This window comes from Drosophila innubila, assembly GCF_004354385.1.
Source record: "Drosophila innubila isolate TH190305 chromosome 2R unlocalized genomic scaffold, UK_Dinn_1.0 1_C_2R, whole genome shotgun sequence".
In the NCBI taxonomy this organism is placed as follows: domain Eukaryota; kingdom Metazoa; phylum Arthropoda; class Insecta; order Diptera; family Drosophilidae; genus Drosophila; species Drosophila innubila.
Genome location: NW_022995374.1, coordinates 4,990,831 through 5,006,585, shown reverse-complemented (window position 1 = coordinate 5,006,585; position 15,755 = coordinate 4,990,831). Strand labels below are relative to the sequence as shown.

The 15,755-nt window shown below is 41.7% G+C and overlaps 1 protein-coding gene across 1 annotated transcript; it reads right to left on the bottom strand.

The window, feature by feature from the left end:
* Positions 1-737: 737 nt before the first annotated feature.
* LOC117784305 (extracellular serine/threonine protein kinase four-jointed) lies at positions 738-4,711 on the bottom strand. The gene has a single exon (XM_034622003.1). The coding sequence runs from the start codon at positions 3,208-3,210 to the stop codon at positions 1,309-1,311; it is 1,902 nt and encodes a 633-aa protein (XP_034477894.1). The 5' UTR covers positions 3,211-4,711; the 3' UTR covers positions 738-1,308.
* Between the last annotated feature and the right edge of the window lie 11,044 nt (positions 4,712-15,755).

Sequence of the window (15,755 nt, the reverse complement as noted above, 5' to 3'; positions counted from 1 at the left end):
GTGTATGCATGTGTGTGCGACGAAAGTATCTTGAACTGCGCTTTGCCTCATTCCGGCTCAGCTTCATCTTTCTTCTGGCTTCAACGACGTCGCTGCACTTGAATTTCAAACAGACACAGAGAGTGAGAGAGAGAGAAGAGAGAGGGAGATAGATGTAGACAGACAGAGGGGTGCAACACTTCAAATGCTTATGAAGATATTATGAAAAGCAAGCTGAGACTGTTGCCGAGTCTGAGGCCGAGTCTGCAGCCTGCGTGACAACAGTGCCACTCAAGAGGCAGAGACTGAGGCAGAGACCAGGTTGTGGCAAGTTACTACGCTGCTGGCAAGTTGACAAATGCAGCGCAGCAGACAGACAGCCATGGGAGTAGTTGCCGAGTATCCAAACTCTCTGAGTATGCGAGTACTTGGCACAGCTGCTGCCACAGTTGCCACAGTTGCCACAGTTGCTGCCACAGTTGCCACAGTTTGCCTGTTGCTCATCTCTCTTGTGCTTCACCTGCAAAAAAGATCAATGACAATTTATTGTCATGACTATGTAAGTTCTCACTGGGCGCAGGCGTGCTCATCTCAATCTCCATTCCCATCTCCATTCCCATCTGTATCTCCATCTGTATCTGTATCTGCATCTGCATTTGTATCTACACTTGCAGCTGTATCTGTAAACAGTTGAGATTCGTTTTGGTTGTTGTTTTGTGTGTGTGTTTTTATTTGTTTCACTTAAGAAAAATGGCCCATAAATTATATAAAAAAATGATAGCTACTTATTGATTTAAATTAGTTTTTCACTAATGCTTAAACAAAATATCACAAAAAGTATCTCAAACTACAAACTACTAGCTAATACAATACAGTACAGAATTGAACAATTTGTAAGGCTAGACTTAAGCTCTTAAGCTATATAGACCATTGCTTAATACTCGCTTTTGATAATGATAATGATAATGATAATGATCTGATGTCGATATTGACCTGCTAATACTCGTACTTGGCCCGATTGTTACATATATATATATATGTATGTATGTTATGTTGATCTATATATTGACTGTTGAAGCTGTTGGGCCAGTTGTGAACATTTGGCATTTGATTAAGTTTAGTTTTTTAATTATTAATATTAGATTATACAACTTAAAAGTAATGTTTAACAAAAGCGAACATTTCAATGTTGTCTTTAGGTATTTTGTTTTAACAATATTTACAGCTTATCAGTCAATGTCTGGCGACAATTCCCAAACGATCGCTACAAAAATATCGATATCGATATCGATATCGATGCCGATCCCGATCCCGATTGGTATCATTTCATTAGCTGCTCTTGTTGCTGTCGCTACACTTTTGGACTTGGGCCAGCACGCGATCGATGCGTTCCGCCAGAATCTTGATTGATTTATCCGGCAGCGAGGGCAGCACATCACGCACATTGGAGCTCGTTGTGCGCTCAAAGAGTTGGCGCAGTTGCTGTCCCGCTCCACCTCCAACTCCTCCTCCTGCTCCGTCCGCGGCACGCAAACGTTGAAGCGCCTCGATGGTGGGACGACGAAAGATGCACAGATTGTCCAGCAGCAGACTGTGATAGGCCTCATACTTCTTGAGCAGGCGATAGCCATGCAAGAGGCCAGATTCGTTGTCAAGGAACACGAGCAGCTGCGTATCCCTCTGGCGGGCGAGATTGTGAGCAGGGGCAGCCATAATGTCGGCATTCCATTGAAAGTTGTACAAGTTATTAACGACACGATCGAGGTTCGCGATCAGGTAATCGAAGACGATTAAATCGGACCATTGTGCCAATTCAATTAGTCGCTGCAGCAGAGCGGTTGAAGGCGACGAGGATGAGGATGAGGTGGACATTGTCGAGGATGCAGTTGGAAGCGACTCCTCAAGCATGCGTGATTGATGATCCACCGTTTGGCTGCTGGCAGCCTCCAGTCGCTTGAGTAATCCCCCCGTTGTGGCCGCCTCCCGTTGCATTTGCTGCGTCATATTCCAGACATCGTACTTGTTCAGATGTCGCTCCAGTGGCTGAAACGGTTGCGGTATACCCGCTGGCTCCAGGTCGGCCAGCCATCTAGTTAGCACCACCGGTCTGCGTTCCTTCCACTGCGCCTGCGTGATGTCCGCCAGTGCACCGGACCAGCTGGGCATCGTCGTGTCAATGACTGTGGCGGCACTCGGCGCCAGATTGCTAATGTTGAGCAACTGGCCCAGGTAATAGCTAAAGATCTCGCCCTGGATCTGATCCGTGTTCTGGCGATAGCGTGCACAGGCGCGTGTTCCATCCGCAAAGACAACGAGGCGATTCTGCATGCGTCCACAGCCCTGCTCCAGCCGCATCACCTGTCCCTGACCCGCCACATAGCGCTCCCAGCTGTGCTGATCCTCGGCCGCAAAGCCCTTGGGCAGCGCACGCTCCACCAGCTCACCCCAGTAGATGTTCGACTCAATGATGCCCTCGCTCGCCAGTTGTTGCTCGCGCGGCTTTAGCTGTGGCTTGGCCAGAGATTTGCTGCGTCCAGCCAGCTGGACGGACTTGGAGAGCCGGCGCTCGGGTCCCTTGCGATAACGTCCATTGGCAATGCGCTGCACATGGAATTCTTTGATGCTGCCATCGTTAGTGTCCAGTTTCTTGACCACCATCGAGTCCGGTGAGTTCTTGTCCTGCTCCAAGTGAAAGGCATTGCGAAACACTTGCTCCGCACTCAGCTCCACAGCCTCGTCCCGTATGAAGGCCACGCTGTAGGGCAACGGAGAAGGCTCCTCGCTGAGATTCAAGGAGCTAACAACGGACTCAGCGCTGTCGCTGCTGCTGCTGGAGCTGCTGGCAAAGTAATCGGGCAGACCAAGCATGGGCACAATGACGCCCAGTGCCATGCCAAAGACAAAGGCGGCCAGAATGCTGAGCAGGCAGGCGCGACGCTGGAATGCCCGGCGACGACGCAGCGTCAGTAGCGTCATGTGTGTGGCTTCTATGGGACTGTGCCCGCTGCCTTTCCCGCTGCAGTTGCTCGCTGGTATGTGCGTGCTGTTGTTGTTGTTGTTGCTGTTGTTATACGGCGTGGGCGTTATAACGCTGCAGGTGAGCTGTAGCTGTTGCAACGCCGCTGTGCCGCACAGACGTTCGCTTAGACTTTTTTCAATTGGTTGTGGCAGTTGTTGTAGTTGTTGCTGTTGCTGCTGTTGTACGGCTTCTAGGCGCTTGATGTCGTACATTTTGCTGCTGCAGTCACCGAACTTCTCTCCCTCTCTCTCTCTATCTCTCTCTCCAACTCTTTCGCTGTCACGCTCTCAAATGCAGTGCAAGTTCAAGCTGCGCATAAAGAAGCCGGCCAGGGTGGGGCAAATGCAGCGCAGGGGTTAGCGGCAGGGTTAACCAGATGAAACTCAGATGCAACTCGTCGTCGTCGTCGACGAAAGTCGTGAAATTAATTTCTGGCTTTGTTTAATAAATATTGCGCCTGATCCAGGGCTCTTTTTTTTATCAGGTTTTCGGGTTCCTTTATGCTGTTTCCCAGTTCTATCACCAACTGTCTCCCTCGCTCGCTCTCTCTCTCTCGCTGACCGGTTCGTTTATTACGCTTAAGCTTTTGGGTTTGGGCGATTTTTCTTCGATTTCCACAATTGAAATTGAAACAGCAACAACTGGAGAAAAAAACGTGCCCAACGCCGCTTTATTTATTTTTTTTTTTTGCTCGTTCAGTTCGTATTATTTTTGTAGTTTTTTTTTTTTATTATTTGGTCGTTTTATCGATCTATTTTCTGCACGATCACTTGTTGTAATTTTTTATTATACATTTTGCTCAGCCGTCGCTTTAGCTATTGTTGTTGTCGCTCTTGTAGCAGTTGTTGTTGTTGCTGTTGTCGTTGTTGTTGTCGTACTCTTTGTTGTTATTGTTATTGTCTGTATCTGTGGCCGTTGCACACGTATGTACATAGCGAATATGCCTTTCGGGGTAATATTTTAGCAATTTCCTCGTTCTCTTGCCGCAGTTTTTGGCGTTTATCGCGGCCTCCACGCGATGCGCTTGTTGTTGTTGTTTCTATTTTTTTTTATTAAGTTTATTTTTTTGTTTTTGTTTTAGTTTAGGCCAGGCCCTTAGCGGATGCTGTTGCTGTGCAGTTAGCTTAACAGTTTGTTGTTTTGTTTTCAATTTTTGCAATTGGCGATTTTGGTGCGCCGATAAAAGCAATTTCGTGGCTTTGAGCTATTTACCACACACATAAGCACAGTCACATAGACACTGGGACAGAACAACACACACACTTACACACACACACACACATACACACATGCAGGCTGACTTGTCTACAGTCGTTTTGGCATTCCCAGCCTGATGCAGTGCGCTTGATAATTGCCACAGCAGCGCGACAAGTCCAAGTCCAAGTCCAGGTCCAAGTCCAAGTCCAAGTCCTGCCCAGGCTCTGAGACTAGGCACGGTCAAGGGTTTCGTAGTCGTTGTTGTTGTCGTTGTTGTTTGCTTTTGCTTTTAGGTTTATCAATTTAATTTCTTGTCTCGCACCTTTGCTTGATTTTATTTTTATTTTTATTTTATTTTTAGGGCTTTTTGTCCGCTTTGCCCGTCCACAAGATTCACGTTGCTCGTTCGTTCGCCGCACACCGAACGATCTGAGGAATTTTTATGCTTTTTTATTTTTTATTCTCCTTTATTTTTATTATTTTTGCCGTTCGCCGTTCGCGCGTTTGCACTGTTGTTGTTGTTGTTGTCCTTCTCATATAGAGTCATAGGTATTAATATTTTGTAGTGTTTATAACTAGATATTCTTTTCAATAAATTCACTTGATTTTCCGTCAACTCTTCGTGTTCACTTTTGTGTTATTTGTGATTTGACAGCAGTCTTGTATCTTTTTATCTGACGGATGCACAACGTGCGCGCATGCGTACCGCTTCGTTCGAGTTTGGATCGCAGACTGACGACTGGAGAGCTATCGCCAGGTTTAGTTAAAGACCGGACAAGCAGCTCAATTCAGACCTGACCAGACCCGGCTCTGCTCTGCTCTGCTCAACAAATACTCAATGCGCTCTCTCTCTCGCTCTCTATAACTGTCTTTCGCTCAATCTCTCTCTTTCTCTCTCTCTTTCTCACTGTCTCTCTCTGAAATGAATGCCGGTTTTTGAGCGAGAATCAGTAGCTTAGCGATTGACGCTCTTTATACTTACATATGTCTATGGAGCTGAGCTAAACATGCTCATGCATGTCGCTTAATTGTCAGCAAGGTCCTGTGTCCTTGCAGCTCTTATTGATTTGATAAAATGATTCCCACAAAATGATTCATATGAAAATATCCAGTATCCGACAGATACGTTTCGCATCGAATTACATGTGTGGTAAGGTATAGCTGTTATTCTCTGATCAAGTATGTTTCTTTTCACTTAAAATTTATTTACTTTACATTAGATTAAGACTTACTAATGCGACTTTGTTTTTTTTTGGATGACAAACAATAATAAAATTCACATTCCACATGAATATCGGTTAAATATTAACAAAGTAATCGAAATAAATATAAAAATATCCAGACTTTATTTAAAAAAAAAATTAATTTACCCAAATGGCAAAATTTAAATTCAGAATTAATTTTCATGCTAAACAAAACCAAAAAAAATAAAAATATGTGAAGTCCTGATAAAGCTATGTAAGTTAATCGAATAAGTGTTAAGGAGTAAATACGCAAATATTCAGATATTATAGAACAAATTATAATTATTCATATTTAAATTTTCTAAATTAGCCAAATATAGACGCAGAATTAATTTAAACTTCAAGCAATTAACAAAATGAAGTTCAACAAATATTAAAGTTATGATCAAATTACAACTGAAAAATATTATTGCAACTAACTGCATATGTGAATCGGAATCATGCAAAAATAATTATAATTTCTATGTACTCGAACAAACTTTGATCAGTGTAGAGAATTAAGTGACAGTTATATATCAATTTTAATTTTAAATAAATAGTTAAATAATCATAATTGATATTTAAATAACTCCAGATTTTTTTCTTATCTCTGGTATGATTATTCTCCTAATATTCCGGAAATTTAAAAAAATATTGAGAAACAGTTAGCCTGACAAAGGCCGTCGGCAAAACGTCAAATATTAAATGCTTATCCACTGCATAAATCTTTTAAAATAGTTCAAATAATTTTGAACATTAATATCATATAATATTTAGTAAAAAAAGGGTTTAATATTTAATTAATAATTTTAATGCAACAAATCAATTTACTTTAAGATAAAAATTATTAGATCTAAGTTGTTTGCTCCAAGATGCATATTAAAGAGCAGCTCTTAAGAGCAGACAGCACACTCACTCATAGCTCACACATTACACTCAATGAATCACGAGAGATGAAGCGAGAGAGGGAGATGCAGAGCGACTGAGAGAATTCTCTCTGAATTGAGAATAAACACACAAACTGTGCACATTTTAATGGCCATTTGAAGCTCTTGAAGCGTTCGTGTTGTTGATTTTTATGCTCAGCTCGGCACATTTGCTGCGCCACATTAAGAAACTAGTATCTGGTGCTTGTGCTTGCGGTGCGCTCTGAGCGGGAGCGAGCTGTGAGCCGCAATGGCGATGGCAGCTAAAGGAAGGAAAGGGGGAAAAAAAAAAGTTGGAAAAAATATGATCAAGGAATGTAGACATAACTTGACAGCATGTTTAGAGAATTTTTACTCGAGGACAGAGCGCGAATGTGCGTTGGAAACGGAATGAGTCGAGCTCGAGAGCTGCTCAGATCCAGACTCAGAGACAGAGGTAGAACAGGCAACGAAGGCAACGACGACAACGATAACAACAACAACAACAACAACGAGACTAAAGCTGGCGCATTCTTTTGGCCAGGCTACTGCTGAGTGTGCCTCTGTCTCTGCCTGTGTATGTATGTGTGCTTGTGTGAGCGTCTCCGTGTTGTGGGGACTCTCGAACTTGGGAACTGGCGAGTCAGACTCACGATTTGCCTAATTGAATTTGCACTAACAATTAAAAGTTGCTCAGCATCGAATGACAGGCATAAACATAATTTATGAGCAACTCATTTTTACTGTTATCGCGTTAACTTAACACAATTACCAATCCCCATCACAATTCGGAATCCAAATCTAAATAATATTGCCAGTTTCCCCCGCATTTAAATGCTAATATCGGTTAATCAAATAATCAAGTGAATGAACATTAAATATCAAATCAAATCGATTCGAATGATCATGCATAGATAACGAGTGAAAGATCAAACTGGGAAATGACACAAAAACATTTGCAATAAATATACATAAAATTCAATAAAATCAAATTTAAAGTGTCAGCTGTCCGCTTGGGCACTTTAGCTGCTATTCATTATCAATCGATCGGAATCTGAAACTGTATCAGACTTTAAATCGAGCGACATCCCATCAGCTAAACACAAAATTCATTTTATTCCAAATTGTTGGCCACACAGATAACCATAATAAAAGCTCAGTTCATTCGAATTTTGATTTGATTTTGTTTAGGTTTCCGCTTTTGATATTTATATCTTTCAGTTTTTCTGTTGGTTTATTTTGCTATATTTTTATTTTTTTTTTATTTTGCCATATGCCCCGCAGTAATGTGGCCGTTGAAATCGTCAGTTTAAGTCAAATTAATTAACATTAATTTTTGTAGCTTGTTGCGAGGCATAAAATCAGCCGGGTGGCTTTTTCGGCCGTGTAAATGTGAATGATAAATTGTAACCAGGTTGGTTACGTTTGCGACTTTGGAATTGGAATTGGAATTGAAGTTGGTACTGCGTCTTCATGGTCTTATCGCTCGATGGCAACCTTTTATAGGCTGTTGTTGCTGTTCACATTGCCAATATGGTGGGAAAGCAAGCTGGTGGTAGCAGTAAACTTGTTATATTTAAGCTAACAGCCAGCAGCGAGGTCCATGTCCCGGCCCAAAGTTAATCGAATTAAACAAATATACAAAGATGAAGAGAAGTTAACAGTTGACCAGCATTTGACAAATGATGTTTGGCCGTTTTCCATGTCATAGGTTTAACGATAGATCGATTGTATAACTGTGACGGGACGTGCGCAGGTCTTGTCAAGTTCGTTGCCTAAGTCTTTTGTTTTGTGGGAACAGTTTTTCGCTGCGCTGTCGCTGTCGCCGTCGCGTTTTAATTATTGCCAAAGTCTTGGACCGCGTATAACTTTCAGTGCAGTGAGCAAACAAAGAAATAAAAAACTTGACACACACACACGCACACACACACACGCACACACACTTGAAAGGAAGCATTTTTTCGAAGTTTGTTAAGCGCAAATTCTTGAAATGTTTGCAGTGCGCAACAATTTGGAACATTTTGTTGAACACAAGAGGAGCAAACACAGATGAACAACAACAACAACAAAAAAAAAACAGCAGAGAAAGAAAAGGGGGGAAAAAAATACAAAATACATACGAGTACAAGTAAATGTATTGGCCGCGTGGTCAACGAAAGTGAACGGCGAAGGACACACAAAGTGACACGAAGGCGGCTGGTCATCTTGAAGCGAAACTGGAACTGGAAGTGGAACTGGAGCTAGCTATAGGTAGAGTTATAGTTATAGTTATAGCTAGATCAAGAGTAAGAGCTGGACATGAGGTTTAGAAGCAGTGAAGCTGCCATTGTTTGCATTGCTAGATTCCAGACCACTCATGCTAGACGCTGGCGTCGTTGATGATGACGACTTGGACGAAAGTGCCACAAGCGGCTGAAGAGGCAGGAACTCACTCCTTGCATGCAGCTCTTCGACGTCGTCACGGGCCGTCAGCGCTTGCATCCACAAATCCACAAGTCCACAAAAGTCTACAGACATCTACTCATAACACATCCACATCCTAGCCAGGCTGCACTTCAACAGGGCAGCACGGGTATGGGGCACTTGCTGTTGCTTCTGCTTGGCTGTGGCTCTTCAAGACTCCAAGACTGCAAGACTCCAGACTTTGGCTGTCTCTCTGGCTGCCACGGCCTGACCTGAGTTAAACAAATTCATTAAAAACTCGTCACTTTGCGCGCATCACGCTGACTTGGCATAACTGCCGCTGCAGCTGATGTTGTTGCTGTTGTTGTTGCCGTCCTCCTTCGGCTGCGCTGGCGTCGTCGAGCATTGCCACTTGCCACAATACTAACTTCGCAGTCGCATTCGCATTCGCACTCACATACTTATACTCCTTGTGCCCTGCGGCCAATGAAGTGCCTGGTTGCATAGTCTTAAGCCGCTGGCAGGATACCTTTCTGAGGCAGGCAACCTCTGCATTATAACAATATTTTTATTGCATGTCCCTTCACATTGTTTGCACTGCGCTGCAGTTAACTTCCTACAATACCAAGGCAAATAGTGCCTTGAATTCTGTATTTGTATTCTATTTTGAAAGGCCCTTCAATCAACTTGATCTTGGCAGCTGCCTGGGATTCAGTCTTTCAGCCACCATCATCGCCAACATCGCCAACGCCGCCAGCTTCTCAGCAGCCGCATTGGCATTTCTCCTGAGAAAGCTACCAGCCGATAAGCAATCCGCTCTCTCGTCGACTCTCGACTCTCGGCTTCCATTTCCAATGATGCCTTCTAACGCCTGGGTGTGTGTGCTAGTGTGTGTGTGTGCGATAAGTTTCCAGGAAACGTGATGCGCACTGCGTTTGCCGTCGGGCCTCTGGCCAAAAACTGATGCCGCCAGTTGATGTCGCTGGCGACGCATTGCTACTGCCAAGCCCGAACCGCCTGTAATATGCGCTAACTAACACGCATAACCAACAAGTATTTGATGTCCAATTATTGTTAGCTCTTAACAACTTAACAACCATAAACTGCAGCAAAACTAAGCAAAGTTTAGACTTCAAGCGAACAGAGTGTGCTTAAAAATCTTTTGCAAAATCAATTAGTTACTCTTGGGATCAGTCCAGTTTTCAGTTTTATCAAGTGTATGCACAGTATTTCAAAATTGTTCTGCTGTTGGGAATATTAGGTAGCAAATTTATAATTTATTTATAAGAAATAAATTGATTGAAAGTAAAATAAATCATAAATCATAAATTTATTTCACTTTCAATCAATTTATTTCTTAGTGTCAACTGAATCTATACAAGTGTGAGTTTTGCCAATATCGAGATAAATCCTTGTATCTCAAGACCCTACCTTAAATGATCCTCATAAAATCATGTTTTGAATCGTGTTTAAACTTGATCGTCAGTCTGCTTTCGCTTTCATTGCATTATGAATATGCTTTTGGCACAACTGAGAGTAGGTATTACTCTTGCGATATGTATATGTATGTCATACAGGTATAATATGCTGCAGAGCCTTTAAAAAGAGATCGGTGCGTTTGCTTGCACACCTTTTAAGGGCGATGGAGAGACAGCCAGCCTGCATATGATGCGTTAAAACTTTGAAACAGCTCTGACAAAAGACCACTAGCAACAACAAGAACTGAACTACAACAAAAATCAGCAGCAGTAGAGAGAAGAGAGAGGAAAAAGAGGAAGAAGTCAGATCGCTGCCGCCATACAAACGCGCCTGTAATTTTAAGACGCAGCCCCAAGTATGACGATGATGACAAACAAGGATACCAAACTCAGAATACCACTGAATTCTTTTGGATAATTAAAAGCACTTAAGTCGGAATTTTTTGGAGCGCGTTTTCTGTTTTTTTTCTTTTTTTTTTTAGTATATATTTCTTTCTGTACAACTCATGTTTGTTATATCATATGATTGTTGTGTTTGCCTTGAAGTTGACTAATTAGTGAATAGCTAAGGGAACATTGTAAGTGCACGCTCGTATGAATGGGAATGGGGATCTGAAATCGAGAAGCATCAACAACTGCGATTGGATCATCATATCATGCATATGTATCATCAGCTGGAATTACAATGCGAATGTCACTTACATGCATATTCTGCGTATTGCAAACATACATTGGGAATGAAAATGTATTATAAAATCAACTGACAGTTCCTTAACATAACTTATAAAAGTTAGATGGGTCACAGAAATGATATTACCCTCTCACATTTGTTAGAAAAGATACTATTAGCAACATCTCTCACACTCGAACATGCTTATCACATATATAGTAGAAGTCCAAATTAATTAAACAAAAGAAAAATTCATATTAAATTCATATTTATTATATTCTACTATCTATAATTAAATTAGTGTAGTAAACAAATTCAAAACAGTGGGAATGTCATAAATAGCTGACAACTTTTAGAGAAATGTTTCAGAAGCTTTTTAAAACTTGCAATTTGATATTGTGAAATAAGATTGAAATTTTTTTGAGACACAAAATTACCATACAATTACTGAATATAGCTTAAAAATAGTATTACTTTATTTAAGAACTATCAATGTTATTTTAAGAGCCTCAGTCTTTTTTTCAAAGCTGCCAGGTATAACATACAAATCTTATTAACATAGTCATGTAATTAATTGCCAAATTTAAAGCATAATTTGTATTGCAATTGACAAATACGAAAATGCGACATTTTTGAATTAAACTGTAACGAGTTCTCAGCAGAAGATATATACTTATAAAGAGTTGATTCGTTTTCCGATATGATTCATATATTATGCGTTGTTTTTGCCATTTTAGCACTCCGAATGCATGTTTTCTCGCATATTGTGAAATGCTTTTAGCTGATATTCAATATTTTGCAGGCATGGCGAACTTGAACTTCACAGCGACTACGACAACAGCAACAACAACAACAATATGTTACCTGGTCCTGGCCTACCTTTGATTTGTGGCTATTTCGCGCGGAGACACTTCATTTATCACGTTCATTCGGCGTCGGCGTCGTCGTCGTCGTCGTCGTCGGCGACACAAGCACTGACCTTGAAAACGTTTTAGCCGAACCCAAAACCCAGTCACACTCTTATTCGCCATCCCCTCCCGTTCCAGTCCCCTGCGCAAGTCCACATTCAAGTCCAAGTCCAAGTCAAAGTTGCCTGTGCATATAAACATTTTGTAAAAGGAGACATACATATTTTTGTCGGTTTCATTTTAACGTTGCGTTTTCTTGGCCCGTTTTGTGTTTTATTTTTATTTGTATGGCTTTATTAATGATGCGATCCGAGATAATGACGCATGCATACCAGATACGCGCAAGGAGAGCCATGCCCAAATCCCAACGAGTAGATGAATCGAAGGATTCTCAATGGCTATGGCTGAAGCTAAGCTAAGTGCTTCCGCTCTAAATTCGTATTCAAATCCAAATTGGAGTCTATTGCGACCATTGCCAGAATATGCCAAGAATGGTGTTAAGCACGATTAATTCATGCCCATTGCCAGCTGTCCCAGCTCCCCCATTACCCCATTACCCCATCACCTAAACTCCCCATTTCTCACCCCCCACCCTGTGGATGTCGTTGGCAGCGCAGCGCTAAATAAATAAATGAATTAATGGCCAGTGCGAGTGCGGTGCAAAAAAATCAATTAAATAAAATGCGAAACGTAGAACATGCATAAAAAACCAAAGAACTATGAGTGCTTGACTAACAAATACCCTGTAAACAGAGGTGCTTAAAATTTAAGCAGCAATTTTTTAATACTACTTTGATTAGAAAGAGACTAAAGCAGGTAAAGAATAAAACACAATTATATATAGTATCTAAATTTTGTGTAAAAAAAATTAAATACCAATATTGTACATAAAATAATTGTTTATAATCAAATTAAATATTGAAAAGATAAAAGATATGATTTAATAAAAAAAGACTGATAAGACTTGTATACTCTTATCAATTTATGACTATAGGGTATCTGAAAAAAGGCAGCACAGAGACTCTGCCACAGTCGCCGATGCAGTTGCAGGCGCAGGCACATGCTGCCACCGTTGGCAGACGAAGTTGCCACAGCTATGCAGATGCAACCTCTGCCTGTATGCTTGCTGTGTCTGTCTGTTTGTCCGTCTGTCTGTTTGTCTGTCTGTCTGTCTCGTTGTCTGGCTGTTTGGCTGTTTGGCTGCCAGTCGCATCGATATTAAATTGTTACGCTTTGGACAATTTGAACACGCGCAGGCGCAAAAACAAGACTCGAAACAGGGAAAGCCAAACGCAATCGCAGATCGTTTGCTCGATCAATGCAGCAGATTGGCCCAACTTGCACACAGTCCAACTGCCAGACAGACGACAGACTCACAGACTCTGAGACACACTTGTGGCAGAGTCCGTTGCAGTTGCTGTTGCAGTTGCTGTTGCAAGTGGCTCTATAAGGTCGAGGCATGTGTTGAGCCGCCGTCGTGGTAATTAACTCGTTTGCTATTGTAAATGCCTCATTGCAACACTTTTGATGCCGATTGCTGCTGCTGCTGCTGTTGCACTCGATGTTGCACTCAATGTTGCTGCTGCTGCTGCTGCTGTTGATCTGGCCAGTGGGTGGTCCAAGGCTGGCGGTCTGTTTGATGCCCATTGCTGTCATTGCGGCCATAAATGTGATCCGTTGCCAGCTTTGGCAATTATGAATGGAGACGCGCCAAACTGGTTTCTTTATTATTCCAGGAATCAGCATCACCCACACAGACAAGCACACAGAGAAAGAGAAAGAGACAGAGAGAGAGAGAGAGAGACAGTACCCAACCCATTGGGATTGTGGGTGCCAAAACATGAGACTTGCGCCGATCTGATGGCCACTTCGTTTGAATAACCGCATCGCGCAGCATTCGAGAAATTAAGAACCCGTCTAACAATGACAAATCTTCATGCCAAACCAACAACCAAAAAAGAGCTAAAAAAACAAAACCAAAATGAACCACAACAGATTCCCAGACCATGATGATGCTAGCCAGGCAGACAGTCAGCTCTCACGACATCGCAGTTGTCGCAGTCGCAGTCGTTGTCCTCCCTCTTCTACTCCTGCTCCCTCTGTCCCTCGCTATCGCTATTCGTGTGGTACCTACACCTAATGGATTTTATTTGTGCTGTTCCTCTGATTTAATTTCGTTATTTGGTGTCTCTTTTTTTTTTGTTGTTTTTCATTTGGCATTTCGTTTTGTTGCGCCCAAAATCAGCGGCGCATCTGTGAGCGGCTCAAGGCTAGAACCCAAGCCACAGCTCCGCACCACCGCATCACCGCACCACTTTGCACCAGCTTGCTAATGCGAATGCGATACACAATTTTATTGTGCTTAATTCGTGTTTGTCGTTCCTGCTGACTCGGACGACGCCGGCTATGACTCAATTAGGCGCTGACCCAGCAGGCTGCCCATTGCCATTGGATGGGCCAACACTACTGAGGGGGAAGCTGAGTGTAAGGCGTGGCATTGGATCATGTGACTAAGCAGCACAGCATCGATTGATCCAAAACAAACTCTGCAAACATCAAGAAACTCAAGTAATAAAATGCTTGTTAAAGTATAAGTATCTCATTTACTTAATTTTATATTTTATTATTATATTTATATTTTTCTCCTTTATACATCCTCAACTCAACGATTAATTTAATTCTAATTCAGCACGTTGTGGGAATTAGCAACGATAATAAAGTAGAATTCATAAGAAAAATATGAATAAGGTGTTTAAAGTATTTTTAAGATAAAAAAACTTTTTATTTCTTTTAATAAAATGCACATTTCTCTGTCCTTATTAATATTATCCGCAAATAAATTTTAGCTCCATTATGGGAAACAAATTAACAAGGAGTTAAGGAGAATTCATAAATATTAAATTTGCGAAATATAAATATAGTTAAAGTTTGATGTATTTTATGCAATATTAAATGTTCGAAATATAAATATAGTTAAAGTTTGATGTATTTTATGTTTTTTATCAATATTATCTAATTTCGAAAAATTATTTGTTTAATTAACTGCATGTTTGGTGTATTTTAAGCATTAATCAATGCTATTTTAATTAAATTCTCTATTACTCTATATATCTCCCCCCGTTCAACTTCTTTCAGTCAAAAACCGAGCACATAAATGTAATGAGTTGTTAAGCGAGTGTCATAAGTGATTTCACTTTTATTTTGTCGTAGCTGTGCAGACGTTTCCTTTGGTCCAAAAGCCGAGCCAAGACCAGCCAAGGTAAAGCAAACAAAACGAAAGACTTAAGCAACGAACTTTGTCGCAGCCAAACGATGCAAAAAAAAAAAAGCTTATGCAAATAAGATCGTTGTTGTTGTTGTTGCTGTTATGGTTGTTGTTGTTGTTGTTGTTGGTGCTGTCGCGTTTGGAGTGTTGGAGGCGCTTCCCTTTTGCCGCGCTGCCAGGATAAACAAAGACCTTAAGCAGACAGCAGGATGTGTCAGACATAATTTTCATAATTTTACGCCACAAATCTGCAAGATTTCTGGGCATTACTTACGCCAGCCCGCACCGGCCGTACTCTCTTTTACCCCCGTCGACCCCTTTCAGCAGGCTGTGCGGTTTGAAATTTAATACCGCAACAGCAGCAACAACAAAAACAACAACAACAACAGCAACGGCAAAGGCAAAGACAGCGGCAAATGCAATTTAGCAAAACTCGTCGGTTGGTTTTGGACTTGAGCTGTGGCGTCGTTGTACTTGGGGCACGGCTGAGGTGTGAATATTTAACCGGATATGAGTGAAACGCATCTCTCAGGCGCGAAAGGACGACGCCTTCGCCTTCTGCTTCGCCTTCGCCTTGGCCTGCGTCGCGACACAATTCAAGCTAAACACGAAGACCACAAAGACAGGCACAAAGATGAAGACGACGACGACGACGATGAAGATTCGAGACGATGACGATGATGATGGCGAGGACTGAGAACCAACAAT